The following is a 19,607-nucleotide window of genomic DNA, read 5'->3' as shown; positions in this document are numbered from 1 at the left end:
TGCATGCATAATGAACAACCAGGTCCCTGAGACTGGTATACATGGAGTTACACCTGTTATTTACACCTGTTATGATATTAATTATACCTGTTATATCAGGGCATTATGTCAAAAATGTCTGCCACAGACAGAACTTTTTCACCGCACAAATTTCACCGTGTCCTAGTAGGAAAAGCGCAGGTGTTACCAATAACAATAACATTTGCTCCGCCTTATTCAGGCATCCCAGTCAGCTGTGACAGCGAGCCAGCATGTACAACACCAGGACCCTGAAACTGAGGCAGCTATGCTGAATTAAACGGTCATTAGTTTTATCGTTTACACCTGTTTTTCTTACTATAACAGGTCAAAATGTCTTCGGTGAAAAAGGCCTATTAAGCCTACTCCGAGAGGTCACATAAAGGAACCAGGTGGCGTGGTGCGTTGATTGTTGTGTATAATAATACCAGTTGCATGGACTTGTGAAACAAAACTGTCTGCATACCTGTAAGTTGATGTTTATTATGGGACACTGTCACTTCATTGCCCATAACTGCACAGCAGCAGTTGGGTGTGAAATGACATATCATGAGATTTTAGTGAGAATAATAACAATTTTTAAAAAACAAAACGAAACAAATATGGAATACTGTTTCAACAGGAATAGGGATCCGAATGTGACAGTGCTGAGTTCAGGGAGCCATGACAACATATAAGCTATTTGTACACGTAAACTTTCCATATTTGGCCACTAGAGGTCTCTGACCATTTAAAAAGAAAAAAGAAAAAAAAAAAAAGTGAAGCTTCTGGTTCAGGAGCAAGTGCAATCATATCTGGGTTTCTACACCCTCCAGACCGTCTTACAGGAGGGGACTCTTCCCTGGTGAAAGAAAAGTCCTTCAGTATAAAAGCATTAGTCCAGCAAAAACAAATGCTTTTTATTAGTTTTTTCAGATGTGCATAATAACATAGGTACATTTTGGTTTGCATAACAAAACACTGGACTTTCACTTGTATTTGAGTATTTTTACCCTGCAGAACTGCACCTTATACTTATATAGAAGACATGACTGCTTACCACTGGGAAAGTGCCATAGTCGGTCATGGCATGAAAGATGAAAAAAGTATTTGGCTCATCTCTTCCCCATCTTCACACACGTAACGCAGGATGCCGGTAAAAATCTTGACCAGAAATCGAACCCAAACAATTCTACAAACGCTGCGAAAGGTCGCGATGCATGCTTCCAGACTGTTTCCAAATTACCCCTGGGAAAGCAGCAGCACATCCTGACTACTCCCACACACCGGCAACTGCTGACTTCATGCCATCGCTGAACCATTTCACCTGTAATTTAGTTAATGTGGTGTGTCCAAGAAAGTCTGTTTGTCTCAGGGTTGTGGTCAGTGGTTTTTTTTATGCCCATGAACTCTCGGTACTCCAAACGTTACCGGTGTTGCCTCTGGAAATGGACTGGAATATTTCACCCTGTCAGTGACATATGAGCAATTAAGTCTGCGATACTTCCTCTGGTTCCCGGAAAGCAGATAAAACTTATCGATCATAAGCAAACGTGAGCTGATTTTTTTTCTAAATTAGTTTAAATGTTCCTCCAACATCCGATAGTAGAGGTAATGCCATTTTGTCTTCATTAAGTTCACCAGCAGGGGCTTGCGTGATAAATATCCTCAGCCGTCTTCCTGTGTTTCAGATGTCTCCAGCTGTCTGCAGAGTATCTTTCCTTTGCCTGAACTTAACGACAATCTCGGCTAAAAATATTGACACTGTGTAGCGTGCTAGGTGGCTTCCCTCTTGAATTGAGTCCTTGTTGCTTATTTATTTGTTCTGATTTATTTTTAGTAACCAAAGTTGGAAATGGATTTGTTGTTGGTTTAGGTGTGTCAGTGAATGCAGGAAGCTATTTCTGCACTGTGTTGCTGCCATCAGCTCTCCACAAACAACCTCCTGAACCCGGACTTGGACAAAAAAAAAAAAAAAAAAAAAAGGGACCAGAATCGAGAGGATGATGAGATAGAAACATGCAGGTAGAGTTTGCGTGTAGCCCATTACATGCAACGTGTCAGTGGGGTTTACAGCAACTGAGGGCAACGCTCACATGCTGGTGTTTAACAGGGACAGTTTGTACCATCACCACCATCTCAGTTCAGCGTGTTGGCATGCTAACATTTGCTAATTAGCGCCAAACACAGAGTACAGCTGATGGGAATGTCCTTAGTATTGCAGGCTTTCGGTGAAGAATTGGACAAATTAAAATTTTGACCAGATGGTGGTGCTAGATGAAATGTTAAGGGATGATCACTCATTAAAAATTCATCCTGAGGGTGACATGAATGTGGGGACATTAAAGTCTTTGGTAACCCACCCGATAGACGTCCAGACATTTCACTTAGAACCAAAAATGTCAGCCTCATGTTGGCGCTAGAGGAAAGATAAGGGGATCACCAAAGTCGGGTCATATTTCATTTATGTAGCCCAATATCACAAATCACAAATCAATCTACAGCATTACGACACCCTCTGTCCTTAAACACTCGAATGACACAAAGAACCAACCCCCCCAAAAAAAAAAAAAAAAAACAGGAAAAAGTGGAACAAGAAAATGGAAGAGTAAGAAACAATGTCGGAGAACCATGAAAGATATTTCACTGTGTATATGTAAAAACTTTCACCCGTTGGCGGCACCACGTGTAAAGTAAGGGTCTCATCAAAGTCTGTAGGATTCATCCACCAGGCACTATGAATGGCTGTACATCAGATAGTACATGAGATATTTCCGTCTGGACCAAAGTCCATGCCGTCCCTAGAGAAATTTAAGGTGAGAAACGGATTCAAAAGAGATCCCTCCTCCCATGATATCACTGTGAATATCACCTGTCAGAAATACAGTTTTCAGCACCGTAATTCGGAACCAAACTGATGTGTGAAGCTGCCTAAGTTCAGTAAGTTGTCTTTTGTCATTAGAGCAAGGTTCTTTGGGTTGTGAATGGAGCACATGATGCCTCACAGACAGTTGTTTCTCCCCTTTTCTGATACATCTGTCAGTGCAGCTGCCACATTGAGCAGGTGTGAATGAGGGCCTGGATGATCTGTGCTCTTTTTTTTTTTTTTTGTCGCTGTAGACACGGTAGTGACCTCGGCCCCGTGTACGTCAGGAGGTGACCTTTGGTCAGGACGATGTCCTTATCGCCGGCTCTGGGTGTTCCTGTGGCAGCACTGTGGGATTTTCGCACATCGAGCTGGAATGCCTGGAATCTAGGTGTCATTTTAGAGAAAACATTTTGGCTGCGGCTGGAGTTATCCATGTTGGAAGAGCTTTGGCTGTGTGTGTGAGTGTGTGTGTGTGTGTGTGTGTGTGTGTGTGTGTGTGTGTGTGTGTGTGTGTGTGTGTGTGTGAGCGAGCATGTGTCTCCCACTGTAGCTGCTTACATCTGGACAACATCTTGACACATTACATCTTGACAGTAGCATGCTCAATCACAAAGGACTTACACAATCAGTTTTTGAAAAATTATTTTTCTCTGGTGTGTTTCCATTTCGTGGTTTTCGATTCTGTTCTAGGACATTTTTAGACCCCTGGTGTCTGGAATTTTGGTAATTACCGTATTTAGTCTCTGGCTCAATGGCTAGGCAGAGTTAAGTCATGTCTCCGTTCATTTTTTTGGATTTATTTAAAGCACTCACTACAATTTAAGCTAAACATTGCATCATATAACAGCTGTGCACCTGTAGGATTTAACAGGAGCGTTTTCAGAGGAATCACCTGGACATCTTAGTTGGGAAAGTGTTTCTGCTGCTGTCCATTATATTATATAAATGTTAGGAAATGTTTCCATCTGCTCGAACATTTATGTCTTCATCTTTTCTTTTCACTCCCTATTGAGTTTTACGACCAAGTTGTTTGAAACTGCTCTTCCACTTCTTTGGTTGCTCTAGAGATTCAGCAACCAAACAATCATATCTTGAATGATTGTTGTTTGATTTCAAAGCCAAGACAAGATTATCCACAGTGCTGACTTTCGTAAAAATCTCAAATCCATGTCGCTGTGAGAGGAAAGTGTTTGAGCTGAGGTGTGTTGAAGGCGAGTCACAAAGAAAGACGGAAGAGAAGCAGACAGAAGAGACACGGTACAAATTACGCATTTATTGTGTATTGAATGGATAAAGACAGCTCAGTCTGTGACTTCTACAGGGTGTGGTTGTGATCCAGTGATGCCTGTCAGTACATTACCTCCCCAAAACCCTTACTGGAATAATGAGTCAGTACAACTCAGTACATCAACATCATGAATAGACTACAACTCACACATGCTTTCTGACTTACGGCTGCAAAGCTGGGCCGCTTCCATGTTTTTCTGCTATTTCGGACTGTTCCAGCAGTCACGGCTAATCTGCCCACCTCACTGAAAGGATACCTGCAGATCTGGCAGAGCCAACGTGCCAATGACCGGAAAACTTTCAGTGACACGGGGTGCCAAAAACCTCAGACACCAATTACCAAGTGCACTCGGAGCTGCTCTCTGCATGTTATGTATGTGTCAAATATTGTCCTGGGAGAAGATTAGAGTATTACTTGTGGCTGTTACAGCCCACAGCCTGTTTATTTAGAGTTGCACTCAAATCATACACAGCTAGTTGGCACTACCGAAACCCACGAACTGGCAGACATGAATATTGTCTGGGTTTGCTGAGGGCACAGTGTTGGGGTTACAAGAATGTACTTTTCAGAAAAAGCACAAGCCTAAATATGTGTAGGGGGTATTAGAAGACGTTGTGGTTGTTAAAACTAGAGTGGCCAAAAACAAGTGCAGAGTCAAATTGTAAACATAAAGAGTTTTTAATCTGCTTTGTTTTGCAGATATATTTTTAACCAGCCAATAATGTTGCGATTTTAGTTGTTCAGCCGTTTCATCGAATAAGAGACAAGACTAAAGGCGTGTTCAAACAGTAAGCGAAGCGAGTTTGACCAGCTGCACGTTAGCTAGGTAGCTAGCCTGCAGCAGGTGAATCGACCGCATCTGTGGGAGTGTGCCCCTGTCGTTGCTGAACACAGAACTCCGCAGAGACTCCAGTTGTGTCTGTTATTTTTCCCCCACTCCCTCCATTTTTTTGCTCGAGTTGAAACAATTTCCACTCGTACAAATACGTCCTTGCATCAGTTTGCAGCGTCCTGGGCAAATTTGCATCTACTTGAGCTAAATGTTAATGTCAGCATGCTAATATGTCACAGTGACAATGCTAGCTGATGTGTCTCAGTGTAGTGTGTTAGCACGCTCACATTTGCAGTTATGCAGTTGTCCGGTCATAAAACACAGAATTGGAAACATTAAATATTTTACTTGATGATGCTGCTAAATCAGAAGTCAGAGGATCACCAAAGATTCTTCCTCTGGGAACCACGAATGCCCGTCGAAACGTTCATGGCAGTCCATCCGAGTTGTAGACTGGCTGGACTGACATTGCCATCCCTTGAGCATTGCCACTACTGCAAAAAATAATTAAATATGTTACATACACAGTAAGAAATTGGCAGCATTTGTTGATCTCTAGTGTGGCAGCTACTGGATAATAAAACGAGCATCTGTTGTTTGATTTCTCTGTGCTCTATACAAAGTAAACATCGACACAAGAGAACTGCAGGGTTTCACATCTGTAAAAGTGATTTGCCCACTGTGTAATTTTAGAAGTGTCAGCTCAGAGTATCATCACAACAGTCTGAGTCTACACTGTATTTCATGCTGCCTGCATTCTGAGGTATTTTTGGGTTGTTGGACAACTTTCCTGAACACGTGTCAGACATTTTGCTCCAGAGCGACAGATTTCGTCGAGTGATTTTCTTTTCTTTTTCTTGTCTTTCAGCACTTAAATCAATTCATTCTTTTCTAGCTTTTACAGGACAAATAATATTTTCATAACTTTGCCTTGCAGTTATGCAGTTGTCCGGTCATAAAACACAGAATTGGAAACATTAAATATTTTACTTGATGATGCTGCTAAATCAGAAGTCAGAGGATCACCAAAGATTCTTCCTCTGGGAACCACGAATGCCCGTCGAAACGTTCATGGCAGTCCATCCGAGTTGTAGACTGGCTGGACTGACATTGCCATCCCTTGAGCATTGCCACTACTGCAAAAAATAATTAAATATGTTACATACACAGTAAGAAATTGGCAGCATTTGTTGATCTCTAGTGTGGCAGCTACTGGATAATAAAACGAGCATCTGTTGTTTGATTTCTCTGTGCTCTATACAAAGTAAACATCGACACAAGAGAACTGCAGGGTTTCACATCTGTAAAAGTGATTTGCCCACTGTGTAATTTTAGAAGTGTCAGCTCAGAGTATCATCACAACAGTCTGAGTCTACACTGTATTTCATGCTGCCTGCATTCTGAGGTATTTTTGGGTTGTTGGACAACTTTCCTGAACACGTGTCAGACATTTTGCTCCAGAGCGACAGATTTCGTCGAGTGATTTTCTTTTCTTTTTCTTGTCTTTCAGCACTTAAATCAATTCATTCTTTTCTAGCTTTTACAGGACAAATAATATTTTCATAACTTTGCCTTGCAGTTTTTGCATTCATGAATCGACAAGGAATCCAACGGGCTTTTCCTGCATACCATCACATACCAAAACAATATTCACCCAAACTGAATGAGGGTCATTGTACAGGATTTGGGGGGGGGGGGGGTTCTTCAAGGGTGTCCATTGTCAGTGAGAGTGATACTTTACTGTCTGGGAACTTTCCAACATATGTGTGTTCTGGAAAAAATGTGTTGAGCCTTCTCTGCCTCTTCTGGTTTGAGTTGGCAGATATGATTTCACTATGTCTGATACAGGCCCTTGTTGTTGATATTATGACTTCACTATATCCTTTTCACTCAGTAGTCGTTCATAGATCAAGCATAATGAAGCTAAACAATCAAGCACAGTGGAGCTAGACTAACGTATCACTGTCTAGTCAAACAACGTGTCCTTCCAAGTATACCTAAGATCATTCAAGATCTGGCATTCAGAATAATAAGCACCAAGACGGGTTGAGGCTTTTTCCACACAAAAAATGATCCAAGTATGATTTTCGTGAGCTTTATTTGTAATTAAAAGTAGTTTAAGAATGTACTCCAAACTACTGCTTGTTATAGTGGAGCTACTGCCCATTATAATGCAATCCTTCCAGCCTCTGTCATTCTTGGAAAGCATGGAAAACACATTGAGTGGTGGCCAGGAAAGCATAGTTTTCAGAGAAATCTGTATTTGAGGCCTCGGAGTACATCTACACCGGCTGGCCACCTGGAGCCCACCTGCCTGGAACATACATACTTTCCTCCTCTCTATCTTTCTGTCTGTCTGTTTCTATTTATAAGTCATCACCGGATGTCTTTAGTGCACACCCGGCTCTGTGAGTAATGACTGATGCCGAAATCCTCCGAAATCCAGCGTCACCTTTGACTGAATTCCTTTTTACCATGAATGGCTTCATTTCTGTTTCAGTGACTGCAGCCTTTTTTGCTGTTTAGAATCGGGCATTTTGTAGCTATGACAACATCCTTGTCATGATGCTGTGGGTACATAACTGTGTAAAATGAATATTTCTGTATTTTCATTTGGTACGTTTTTAGCCGCGCTATTCGCTCTATTGACGACAACGTCAGTCAGCCTTTCCACCACTTTGGTCCAGACTCATGTCAACAACTATCTGATGAACTACCATGAAATTTGTTACACATATTGATGGCGCCTACGGGATGAATCCTAACGACTTTAGTGATCCTCTGACTTTTTATCTTGCGCCACCAGCAGGTCAAAATTTCCACTTCCGGCGAAATATCTCCACATGTATCACATGGATTGACACGAAATTTGGAACCGACATTTACTCCAGTTCTGTACTGACATACACATTTTCGGTACTTGTACTTTTCTTGAGTATTTTCACGTTATGCCACTTAATACTTCTCCTCCACGACATTTCAGAGGGAAATACTTTTGTCTTACATTCATCTGACGGCTGCAGTTGCTAGTTGCTTTATACAGACATTTTCCATACAAAACATCTGATGAGCTCATAAAATGTGATGCACTGTTACAGATAAAACTAACCAGCAGTATATGAAATAAATCAGCTTCAACTCAATAACATACCACAGTAAAAAGCTACTTACACATAAATGCATCACTATTAATACATCATAATAAGAATCCAATAACGTAGATAATAAAAGTATAACACCCACAGGGGCCTTTTTTTTTTCTTGCATGGATTGCTTTTACTTTTGATATTTTAAGTCCATTTTGAAGATAACACCTGCAAATTTTACTCAACTTGCGAAGTTTTACTTGTAATGCAGTATTTTTAAAGTGTCTTACTACGCTAGAGGAAAAGTTAATGGTGTGAAAGAGGTATTCAGATTACTACTTTTACTTAAGTAAAGTAAAACTAACTCTTCCTCTGGTGGTAATGAGTCTGACATTTGTGGATTTTAGTGAAATGTGTAAACAGCTATTGGATGGATTGCCACGAAATGTGGTACAGACATCTACGTATGTGCCCCTCTCGATTAATTGCAGTCACTTTGCTGATCCCCTGACTCATCTGGCCCCATCGTCAGCTCAAAACTTAAATACTTTGCTTTACGGCCAAATACCGGCAAAACCGATGGCGATTCCCAGCAGCCTCGGCTGAACTCTGTGTTTAGTGCACATGCTAGCATGCTAACTTCCTAAATGGAGTCCAATGCCGTGCCCAAGTATAGCCCGGTCCTGTTGGGATGGACACAGACGCAACACACAGGCTGTTTGAGGTAATGATAGCTGTTACACTGTGCTTTCTGAACTGACTCAGTCACATTGTAAGGACTGTTGCCTCTGCTGCAACCGTTCAGTAATTAAGGCAGCTCAGTTGGGATCTGTCGAATACATGACGTCTGTTTGTGGTCAATGAGGAGTTTTTTTTTTGTCTTTTTTATGTTTTTTTTTTTGTAGCTGTTTGCTTCCAGGCCCCTGTTTGAATTCTCCTCGGGCTCTTCTCTTACAATAGAAGAAATCACGACGATTCGGGTTCATGCCAACCTCAGACATGCTGCCCTGACACCATGGAAACCACAGGGAAGAGAAGGATTAAGTCTCCTTTGAGAACTGGCCGAAGTTGCACATTAGGGTTTCAGAAGTATTTTAGGTTTTGGGATGAAAAATTAAATAGTGGAAATATCTGCTCTATATCCATCTCTTCAAAAGATCAGCTACTATATCTGACTGACCAGCAGCTTTTAAAAACACCAGCGAGATAAAATCTCTTCAACTTACATCAGAATCATCACCACAAAAGCCCTGGAGGTTGTTTGACTTTTTCTTCCCTCGGCTCATGTTGAGCTGTGTAAACTTAGAGCGCCACAAGACTGGAAAGAGAGGGAGGAGAGGAAAAAGAGGGGAAAGAGCTGGGGGTGGAGGTGTGTATGCGTGTGTGTGTGTGTGTGTGTGTGTGTGTGTGTGTGTGTGTGTGTGTGTGTGTGTGTGTGTGTGTGTGTCTGGAAGTGGAAATGGGGAGCAGGGAGGAGGAATGTGAAACATTTCTGATGCTGGTCCAATGGCTGTTTACACGGTAGTCAGCCCGTGACATCAGAGTCCAGACTTTATAAATGTCAGCAAGCGCAAGAATGAGCAGTTAGCAAACAGCTGCACTGGTCGCACCACACCGTCACACAGGTTAGTGAGACAGACCGAGCTCCATCAGCAACACAAGCCCCCATGGACCGACTGCTGTGTGACTGTGTGATTGCTGTGGCTTTGCTGCTGTGTGTGGCCACACAGGTGAGGCCTGCTCCTTCATATCTACAGCAGTTACTTCTAAACGAGTCGATTATGTGTTTTATTATGTGACTATGTGCATATGTGTTCCTGTGTGTGTGTGTGTGTGTGTGTGTGTGTGTGTGTGTGTGTGTGTGTGAGAGAGAGCGAGCGAGCGAGCGAGCGAGAGAGTGTGTAAGCATGGGATTCAAACAATTTCCTGGGATTTTTCTTGGCTCACTATTACAATTGATAAATGTCGAAACGCAGTTGAAAACATTTTCTGTGCAGGAAATCACTGTTTCTCAGTGTGATCACTTATCGATGAATTATAGTCCTTTTATTTTACGTGCGCTGGAAAATAGGCAACATCTCCTTGTCCACCCTGAATGAAGAAGAGAAGAGTGGTTACAGCCGTACTATCTGGACAGAAATAAGCTCGTAGAGAGCTGGGTGTAAAATAGTGACAAAAATGCCCACAACAGTTGACTAAAGCTATGGTGATGTCTTTGCTTGTTTTGTCTGGCCAACAGACCAAAACCCCAACATATGCAGTCTCTTTTCACGCTAAACGACAAATCCTCGCCACTGACGAGCTGGAAATAGAGAATTTGGGGGTATTTTTGCTTGTAAAAGGACTTCAGCACCTTAAGGGAAATCAAAATAGTTTGCGATTAACTTTCCGTAATCAGTCGACAGATCGTTTCAGCCCTGAAGAGAGGCGAAGTCGCTCGGTCGAAATCATGTTTACATAACTCTCGTGACACCAGATTGTCTGTATATTCAAGGACAGATTTTTCTCTTCCACATGATCGGTGGGATCATGTTGCTTAGTGGTTTAAAGTTGATTAGCACTAAGTGCATGTTTGATAGTGGGATCACCTTGGTGCGCAGCACATGAAAACAGGTGGTGGACTTTTTTTTTTTTTACACTGTCTTTGTTATGAAGCCTTGAACAGACGGTCCATATCTTGCCTGTGTTTTGACTCCATCAGATACATGTAATTGGAAACAGTGGTTTGGCATGACAGTGTTGGATACCGACGTGCAGTTTCTGAGAATATGAACATGTAATATGGAGATGAATCCTTTAGATGATCAAGATAATTGTGGTTGTGATAACAGCAATATCAGAGGCTGCATTGATGAGGATTTTGATATATACATTTTAGCTCTATACTTTACATTATCATTCTATAGCCTGTCCTTCGTGCATGTTGTCCTTGCAGGTGTTGTGCCAGCTGTGTGACAGGCCCTGCCTTTGCCCCAGTCCTTCCCCCCAGTGCCCGGCAGGGGTGCCACTGGTGCCGGATGGCTGCCGGTGCTGCCAGGTGTGTGCCAGGCAGCAAGGCGAGTCCTGCACTGAGATGCTTCCCTGCGACGGCCAGAGGGGACTGCAGTGCGACTACAGCGCCAGCTTCCCCGGAGACCCCGGGGAGTGTGTCAGTGAGTGCCTTTTCTAACTAAAAAACAACCAGGCCCATGCCTGCGTGGGTAGGACAGAGTGGAGGAACCACGGGGGGGGGTGATAGATCCTCAGCCAGTCTGCACGAGCGGGACAAACAGACAGTTCATGTTTAGAGTCTGCTCAGCCGAGCAGGAAGGCCTGACGGGCGGTGGTGCTGTGCCAGAGCTCCAAAACGTTTCAGCTTCTATTTTCAGGGCCGCTGTTGACACTTTTCCTCTAATGACTGCCCTTTGAACATGATAGATTGCAGAGACAACACTCGCGAATTGAAAAACAGGCTCCTCAGTTTCTCAGTAGAGAGGCCTGGTTTCCCGTAACACAACATAACTGTTGGCAAGGACAGCGGCTCCTGTGTACTCACCTCTCTCTTTCATTTTCCTCTGCCATGTCCACCTGCATCCATCCACCGCCCGCCGCTCTCTCTTCACCTAACTCAATCCTTTCGATTCCTTATTAAGTTTTCCCACTTCAATCCGAGGTCCAGGTGTGGTTGAGAAAAGACAGCATCTGTGCTTTGTTCCCCACAGGTCAGCAGGACCTGGGCTGTGAAGTCAACGGCGTCACTTACCATGAGGGCCAGTCGTTTCAGCCCTCCTGCGACACTTACTGCCACTGCAGAGGTGGCGGGGTGACCTGCGTGCCAGCTTGTCCCATGACCGGCCGTCTTCCCACTCCAGACTGTCCCAACCCACAACATATCCGGCTGCCGGGTAAATGCTGCAAGGAATGGGTGTGTGAAAACCTCGAGAACACGGTCATTCAGGATGCAATCACAGGTAAACTCCACAGGTGGATGGATGGATGATTTATATGATTGTTAAATCCGCCTTGAAAGGAGAGACGCATCGAACACCCGCCGATGCATGTTTTAAAGTGAATTTCTCAGGAGCAGCAGCAGTCAAATACAATAGAAGCCTCATGTTAGACTTTAAATGAAGGGTTCTATCTTATCATCAAACTCTCTATAAGAAAACAAACGAGAGTAGTTCCCAAGATGCTGAACTATTCCTGTAAATTTTATGTGACTTCATTTTCCAGCTTCAGAGTGCTGGGGCCATGTGATGTGTGTGTGTGTGTGTGTGTGACCGTATTACTTCCTCAGCTTCAGCTGTTGCTCACTGATGATCAGTCCACATGGCAACGGAATCCTTCCCTCATTTGTACGAGCTTTGTCACTGGTGGTCATGTCTGGAAGTTTTTACTGGGGCATTTTTGCATTAAACTGGGGTGTGTCTGGGTAAAGGAAAACTCCCAAAGTCCAAATATAACCCCGATTACTTTGGAGAAGTCAAAACATATTTTTTTTTTTTCTCCAGTCACCAACTTTCCTAGTTTCATAACAACAACCAACCGCAGCTGTGAGATAATTAAACATATGAAGCTACATTGAGACTACATAACTCCATTAAAAGGGGTGTGTGTGTGTGTGTGTGTGTGTGTGTGTGTGTGTGAGAGAGAGGGAGAGAACGAGAGGGGCTGTGTTAGGGAAATGAAGCCACTCTAAAAACATCTGGAATTCCAAACAGTGTCTGAGTCAAACTACATAATGAGAGAAGCAAAGGAACATTTTGTCCTTGAATACAAATCCTGCCATGACATGCCTGAAAAATCAGCTGATTATTATGACTTTTATTTGTTAGTTTTGGGAGGAATGAAAATTTGCTTTGGATGTTTATATTCACAAAAATCCAAAACATTGGACTGGACTGAATTTTTTTTTTTTTTTTTTTTGTAAGCAAAAAACAGTCAGATAAGACGTTAGAGTTACTGGGGGTGATTCACTGGGGTAAGTAAGTTTAGTCAGCATCTATTTTAGTTTAGAGAAGAATTTGTTTGTTGTAGTTTGCCCTGCCCATCAACACGGTCAGCAGCCGGAGCTGCACCAGTGGCTGTGGCAAACTGTGCATAGAGGCAATTAAGGCGCTCCGTCAAATCTGGACACACACACACATTTTACACCTATTCTTAAATTCGCCGCGACTTACGCTCTCCGATATCATTGTCTGTGATTTCCATTGTGAATAAAATTCCATAAATCTGCTCAGAAATCGTCTTCAAATAAACCCCTTCTTATAAGTCCAGGACTTGCCTTGGAACCATCGTGTTTTCAATTTTTCGTTATTGTCAAAGTAGTCCATTGACAGCTGTCTGTACATAGCATGGCTACGCTGCAAACAGGAACCGCTAATAGCTCATTTGGTCGACTTTTATTGTTGCCAATTTGTTACCTGTGGACAGAGCCAGGCTCACCACGTGAGCGTGGTATCGATCTTTGCACCTGACTCCTGGCAAAGAAGCGAGTAAAGCGTGTTTCCCAAAACGTCGAACTGTTCCTCTAAAATCAGACCGTTAATGATCACTACTCGCCACCAGGCTTGGGACCACCGCATGCAGGCATGCTGCAACATGGACTGTGAATGGGATTTGAATTTGCTTCTCACTCTAGTCATTGTTTTATCTGTTTTTCCCTCCAGCCACGAGACCCAATAGGTTGTGGCCCGCTCTCCCCAGGGATCACCCTCTAAACAAACTGGCGCGACCTGCCTCCACCTGTAAAGAGCAGAGCACCCAGTGGAGTGCCTGTTCCCAGAGTTGCGGGGCTGGGGTCTCCACACGGGTTTCTAACCAGAATCCTGCCTGCAAGCTACAAATGGAGACTCGACTTTGCAAAGTGCGGCCCTGCCATGCAGCCCAACCAGCCCCCAGGAAACCCATGGTGAGCTCTACCCACACGCTACTTCCTGCTGCTTAACTCTGCTGCTGCATGCGTTTAGGTTTTCCCTCGTGTCCAAATCATGAAAAACGGTTTGGGTTTTATGTGTTGATACACTGTACAGCGCTGATACACTATGACAAAGGGAAGCGGAATTTGTTTTTCTTAGTTTGGCCTCAAAACTTGAGGGCAGACTCGGTGGCTAAATAGCACAGGTAGGAGATGTGAAAACTGATTTTGTGACTCTGGTGAAGTCACAGCAACACACAATTATAGTAACAGAACTGACTTTGCACACATTTCTTAGAGTTAGAGCTACTGTGGGCACAACCAAATCTAAAATGAAACCGCTAAACACCAATTAAAACGGGAAGCGCTACGACAGACTTTTATTACAGAGTCTGGTGTTCTTGCTAAAAACTGAAAAAATACCGGCCCAGACCCTGCAGTAGGAATTACTCCAAGACTCTGCGCCTCATAATTTACGAACAATGACAACGTCCAGTGCCAGCGCACAAAGTTGTCAGGCCTTCGTGCAGGAGACCAGAGTCGGACTCACTTCAGAGACCTGAGATCAGCCTTTGCTTTTTCATCAACCCTAAGCAGGGTTGGTTTCTCTGGTGTTAACCAAGTTGCCTTACTTTAACCATACCTTAATCCCATTTTATTGGCCATAACCACTGTGTTTCCCTAAGCTCAACCAAACTGTAGTTGCCATGCCCTGATTTTGCAGAAGGCAAGAGTTTTAAACAGAGCGCTGGACAGAAAAAAGTCTTCGAATGTAATCTGGGGTTTTCCAGCACTGTCTGGCAACCCTGTTGTATCCCAGATGCGGTTATATAACTCAGTCCTTTTCAGTAAAGCACTGATTTGCTGATTTGTGGGTGAAAGGACTTCATGGATTCAAGGTTGAAAGTAGACTACATTTGGGTGAAAAGAGACATTTTTTTCCAATCTTTGCACCCTAACCGGGTTTATCTCTTCTCACTTACCTCTTGTGTGTGTGTGTGTGTGTGTGTGTGTGGGCGCATGCTGTTTTCCCCACTGGTGACCGCAGGGGCATTGCAAGGCCAGCTACACATCGCCCGGGCCCATTCGGCTCGTTCACCACGGCTGCTACAGCACTCACGCCTACCAGCTGCGGTACTGCGGACAGTGCACCGACTCTCGCTGCTGCACACCTTACCACACCACCACTGCTGAGGTGACCTTCCGCTGCCCCTCTGGCAGACTGCTGCAGCGAGCTGTGATGATGATCCACTCGTGTGTCTGTCACAGCAACTGCCCCTACTCCCCGTACAGAAACCCGGCTCTTTGGGGATACAGGCCCTGATCGGCCCGTACGAGAACTGCACGAGAACAGCGTGACTCTTCACTGACTGATTCGGGGGCCGAACAGTGAGAGAAACCTTACGTATCATCAGGCGGATCCACTGAGGCATCCTCTCATCAATGGACCTTGAAAGAGAAAATGATCATTGTAGATGAAAAACTCTGATTGAGCTGTGATGAATGTTGATCTTCACGTATGGACAACCTCAGTCTGCACTTATTCATTGCTCCTTTGTAGTCCCGCAGCTTGGGATGCTATTGTTTTGCTGGTTTTTGGCCTTATCCAAGAACCACAATCATTTGGCAAATCAAGCAAGTAAGCAAACTTTATTTACAGTATGTAGCACTTTTCGAAACAGAAGTGCTTTACAGGAAAAACGAAAAGGAGTCAGAGAAGATTTATATATAAAACAAGGGTAAATAAGTGTATAACCCACAAAGTAAAACTTATAGAAATAAGGAAACAAGTGAGCTTTAAGATTCTTTTTAAAGATGTGCACTAGATTTGGCTTCTCTGAGATTTTTCCTCCCAGATATCACGGAGCACAACAACGCCATGACGCACAAAGGTACCTGATCATGTACTGTCTCGTATGTCAAAAGTAACATTTTAAACTCCTCAGTCCTCGGAGAGAGACGGGGAGCCAACAGTGAGGAACTAAAACTGGTGTCACGTGTCGTTTAGGTGTTTCTGTAAGAAGCATTTTACAGAAGTCGAGGTGTGATGAGATAAAAAAAACAAACAAAACAACAACACGGTTGACTTTTTCCCAAGTCTTTAGGTTGAAGCAGCACCGGCAGTTTTCCTTAAACGGACAAGTCAGGACCGGACCAGTCATATGTAGCTTAATATTTATGTTAGGATCAGAAGTAATCCCAAGATTTTTTTATACACTGGGTTTCAAATTTGTTTTACCGAGAGGGCCAATTAAATCTGAGTAATTCTGCGTAATTGTATCTCGGTCCAGACGAAGAATTTTTTGTAATTCAAATAAAATTTTGTCACCTAAATAAAAAAAAAAAACTAAAAAAATGAATTGAGGACGGCTGACCATGATGTTAATTTGGTCATAAAGATATTTCTAAAGACATGAAGAACAAATTTCAGTGAATTAAAAATACGTATGTGTTTGATAGAAATTCCACAGAGTGACTCTGACCACTGCGTTGACAGATCTTGTTCTCTGACATGAGCAATGCAACTTTTAACTTGTTTAGTTTTGTTTGTGTGTTTGTAGTCGGATAACATTGCACTTATTTCTTCATTTTCCTGTTTTGCTGTAAATAATTCCAGACAGATGTGTCTTATGTATAGTGAAAAATGTCAATATTTCACACATGTCCTGCAGCTGTACTCCCGATGATTTTTTGTGTTAATGATATATATTTTTTCATCTCCATACAGTATTCATAGGTTTATATGGTTGTGTTTATTTTGTACATACTGTAGCTTTTTATATGCCGTTTCCCAACATTTCACTGTACTTTCACTACTACTTCCCTTCCGACTGCTGATAAGCTGTTTAAAAACATGTTTGAAGCTCACAGAAATACACCAAACCACAGAAGTCAAGTTTTTTTTTTCTTATGAACATGATTTTTCTTGTTTACATGACCACATGACCTTGACAGACATCCTGACATCTACTGACATCTGTTCTGCTGCTGAGGCGCTGCGGCAAATACGGCTTCTATCAAGGGTTCAGAATTTTTGTTTTACACATTTTGATCATTTTCAGGGATGAGCTTCACATCAGACCGTTAAAAGTGTAAGTTGTGTGCCATTATTTTCTTGATTTGAGGTATGTTCCAGACCTTGTCTTGTCCATTTCTGCTTGTTCCTAATCACTCAGAACTGGTTAAAATCATTCCAGTGCACATTTTACAATTAATTTATAAATCCAACATGAAAAACTTGGTGGGCGTCACCAAAGAATTTATTGCAATTCACTCTTAGGGGAACATGATTGCCTGTATCAAATTTCGCTGCAATTTATCCCTTAGTTGGGGGGTTTTCAAACTATCGGGCAAAAAACACCCTTGCATCAAAAAACTGAATTGTTCTCAGCATAATTTAGTCAAATCTGCAAAACACGAACAGGGTACTACAGGTATATTTTTAGAATCCATATACTGCCTCTTAACACCTGCCGAAGCATTTTGAAAGCTTTACCTTCAGTATGGGGTAGGCCACAAAAAACAGAACTGTCTTAACTCCTGTTGTTATATTCACTCGGTTGTCATTTTGTTAGGTACACCTGGCTAAACGTAGTGCAGTCTAATCCAAAAGTCTTGCAAAAAATCCTCCCTTCATGAAGGTTATAATGTTTGGTTTTTGTTCAAACTGTGTTAAAGAGGTGTCGATTCGACTGTATGAGTCTGCAACATCCTTGGACCTTCTCTTGTTTCCCGTTTCCCTCATTTGCTCCCCTGTATTTATATTAGCCCTTTTTTTCTCCAGTTAGTTGCCAGATTGTTTCACATTTCTAAGTGTGTCTCCCTTTGTGCCGTTTATGCTGTAGGCTCTTGTTCTAGTTACCTTTCTTGCTACCAGTATTTTGCTACCCGCCGTCTGTTACCTGCCTGCCTGCCTGTAAGCCTGGTCTCCCTTACTTATGCTCTTAAGTCACTTCACTGCCTTCACTAACCAGACTGCCTGTGTGTCTGTGCTTGGTTCCTCCCTGCTCGTGCTCCAGCTGTGACACCATCTGTGACACCAGCTAACTCATTTTGTTTCCGGGATACTTGCAGGTTAAAAAGATCAAATGTAGCGTGTAGAGAGCGAGGCGTAAAACGGGAAGTCTCCTCAGAGTTACCTATTCTGTTTCTAACTGTAGAGGAGATCAGCACACTCACCAAGTGAAGGAATTCTACCAACTGTTTTCCAGGGGACAGAATGAATAACACATCTTGTCCTCGTGTCAGCTTTGACTTTACAGGAAGATTCCTGCCTCCTGTTTACATCTTAGTATTCATCGTTGGTCTGGTAGCTAATGGATGGGGGCTGAAGTCTTTGCTGCAGAACTGGAAGAAACTGGGGCTCGTCAATGTGTTTGTTCTCAACCTGGGACTTGCAGATATTTTGTATCTGACCACGCTCCCATTTTTGATGGTGTACTACTTCATGAGGAGCAAGTGGATCTTCGGAGACGCATTCTGCAAGATAACAAGATTCTGCTTCAACCTGAACCTATATGGCAGCATTGGATTCCTTACTTGTATAAGTGTGTACAGGTACCTGGCTATTGTCCATCCGCTGAGAGTGATGGGAAGAATAACTGTCACCCATTCTGTGGCTATCTCAGTCATGGTTTGGCTGTTGGTGGGTGTTCAAAGTCTTCCAGACGTGTTCTACACCAAAACATCTAGAAACAAGTCTGAGACATGCTACGAGTCGACCAATAATATGTTTGTTGAGGATTACCTGAAATACAGACTTTGGTGGACACTAACTGGGTTTTGTATCCCATTCCTCATCACGCTGGGCTGCTACGGACATGTGATTGTTGTTCTCTGCTCCACAAATAGCACTGACAAGGTACTGAAACAAAAATGCTTGAAGTTGTTGTTCATTTTGATCCTTCTCTTCTCCATTTGTTACATCCCCTATCATGTATTAAAGAACCTAAATCTGTGGTCAAGAGTTCTGACCAAACGGAAGATGTGCCATGAGTGGTCTAATGGAGTCTACATTGCTCATCAGATAAGTCGTGGCCTCGTGTGTCTGAACAGCGCTCTCAACCCTCTGGTTTACCTCCATGGAAACAAAGACACTCTATCTCAGCTCAAACAGCTGCTCCGGCGAGCTCATCAGAGTGTCAGGAACCTTTATCATCACCCCTAGTCAAGTTGTAAATTGTCTGATATGTAAATGAAATTGAACAATCTGTACAGCATTGTATCAATCTGACACTATGCCATATGTACTGGATGGTGATTTAAAAAAATAAATAAGTTAATATATTGCTTTTAACATGCTCATAAAATCTCATTACAAAAAGAAAACACTCAAACAGTTCTGACCGAGTGTCTGTTTATTCTCAGGTTTAGGTTTTAGGTTTAGGTCTTCGAGGTTTAGGACCACACCTTGTGGTTGCGGTGGGTTTGCTCGGTGCTTCGCAGCATCTGTTGTTTTTTAAAAGCGGCAAGTTGACTGAACATGTATGAAAACAGGATGCAGATTGTCTGAGCTTCCCTAACTGCCACATGTCTGCATGAACAGCGCATTGCAGGCGTGTGCTGTATATAGGACAGGGAGCAAAGAACGATGGTGTGCTTTCAAACCTGTGCAGTGATAATAATCTCCCTCTCTGGCA

At 42.9% G+C, this 19,607-nt stretch overlaps 2 protein-coding genes across 3 annotated transcripts; both read left to right on the top strand.

Annotated features, from left to right (window-relative positions):
* The first annotated feature begins 112 nt into the window (after positions 1–112).
* Positions 113–16,313, top strand: ccn5 (cellular communication network factor 5). 2 transcript variants are annotated; one of them, XM_040153060.1, is made up of 5 exons: positions 113–418; positions 11,008–11,224; positions 11,774–12,022; positions 13,721–13,962; positions 15,017–16,313. In XM_040153060.1, the coding sequence occupies exons 2-5, from the start codon at positions 11,146–11,148 to the stop codon at positions 15,290–15,292; spliced, it is 846 nt and encodes a 281-aa protein (XP_040008994.1). In that variant the 5' UTR covers positions 113–418; positions 11,008–11,145; the 3' UTR covers positions 15,293–16,313. The 2 variants fall into 2 exon arrangements, with proteins under 2 accessions (XP_040008994.1, XP_040008993.1); XM_040153059.1 differs by lacking the exon at positions 113–418 and adding an exon at positions 9,680–9,802.
* A 107-nt stretch (positions 16,314–16,420) lies between these two features.
* LOC120803979 (P2Y purinoceptor 1-like) lies at positions 16,421–19,392 on the top strand. The gene has a single exon (XM_040153064.1). It carries the CDS (start codon positions 18,188–18,190, stop codon positions 19,133–19,135), a length of 948 nt encoding a protein of 315 aa, XP_040008998.1. The 5' UTR covers positions 16,421–18,187; the 3' UTR covers positions 19,136–19,392.
* The last annotated feature ends 215 nt before the right edge of the window (positions 19,393–19,607 follow it).

This window comes from Xiphias gladius, chromosome 18, assembly GCF_016859285.1.
Source record: "Xiphias gladius isolate SHS-SW01 ecotype Sanya breed wild chromosome 18, ASM1685928v1, whole genome shotgun sequence".
Lineage (NCBI taxonomy): Eukaryota > Metazoa > Chordata > Actinopteri > Istiophoriformes > Xiphiidae > Xiphias > Xiphias gladius.
Note: the sequence above shows the minus strand (reverse complement) of the source record. Positions and strands in the feature narration are given on the sequence as shown.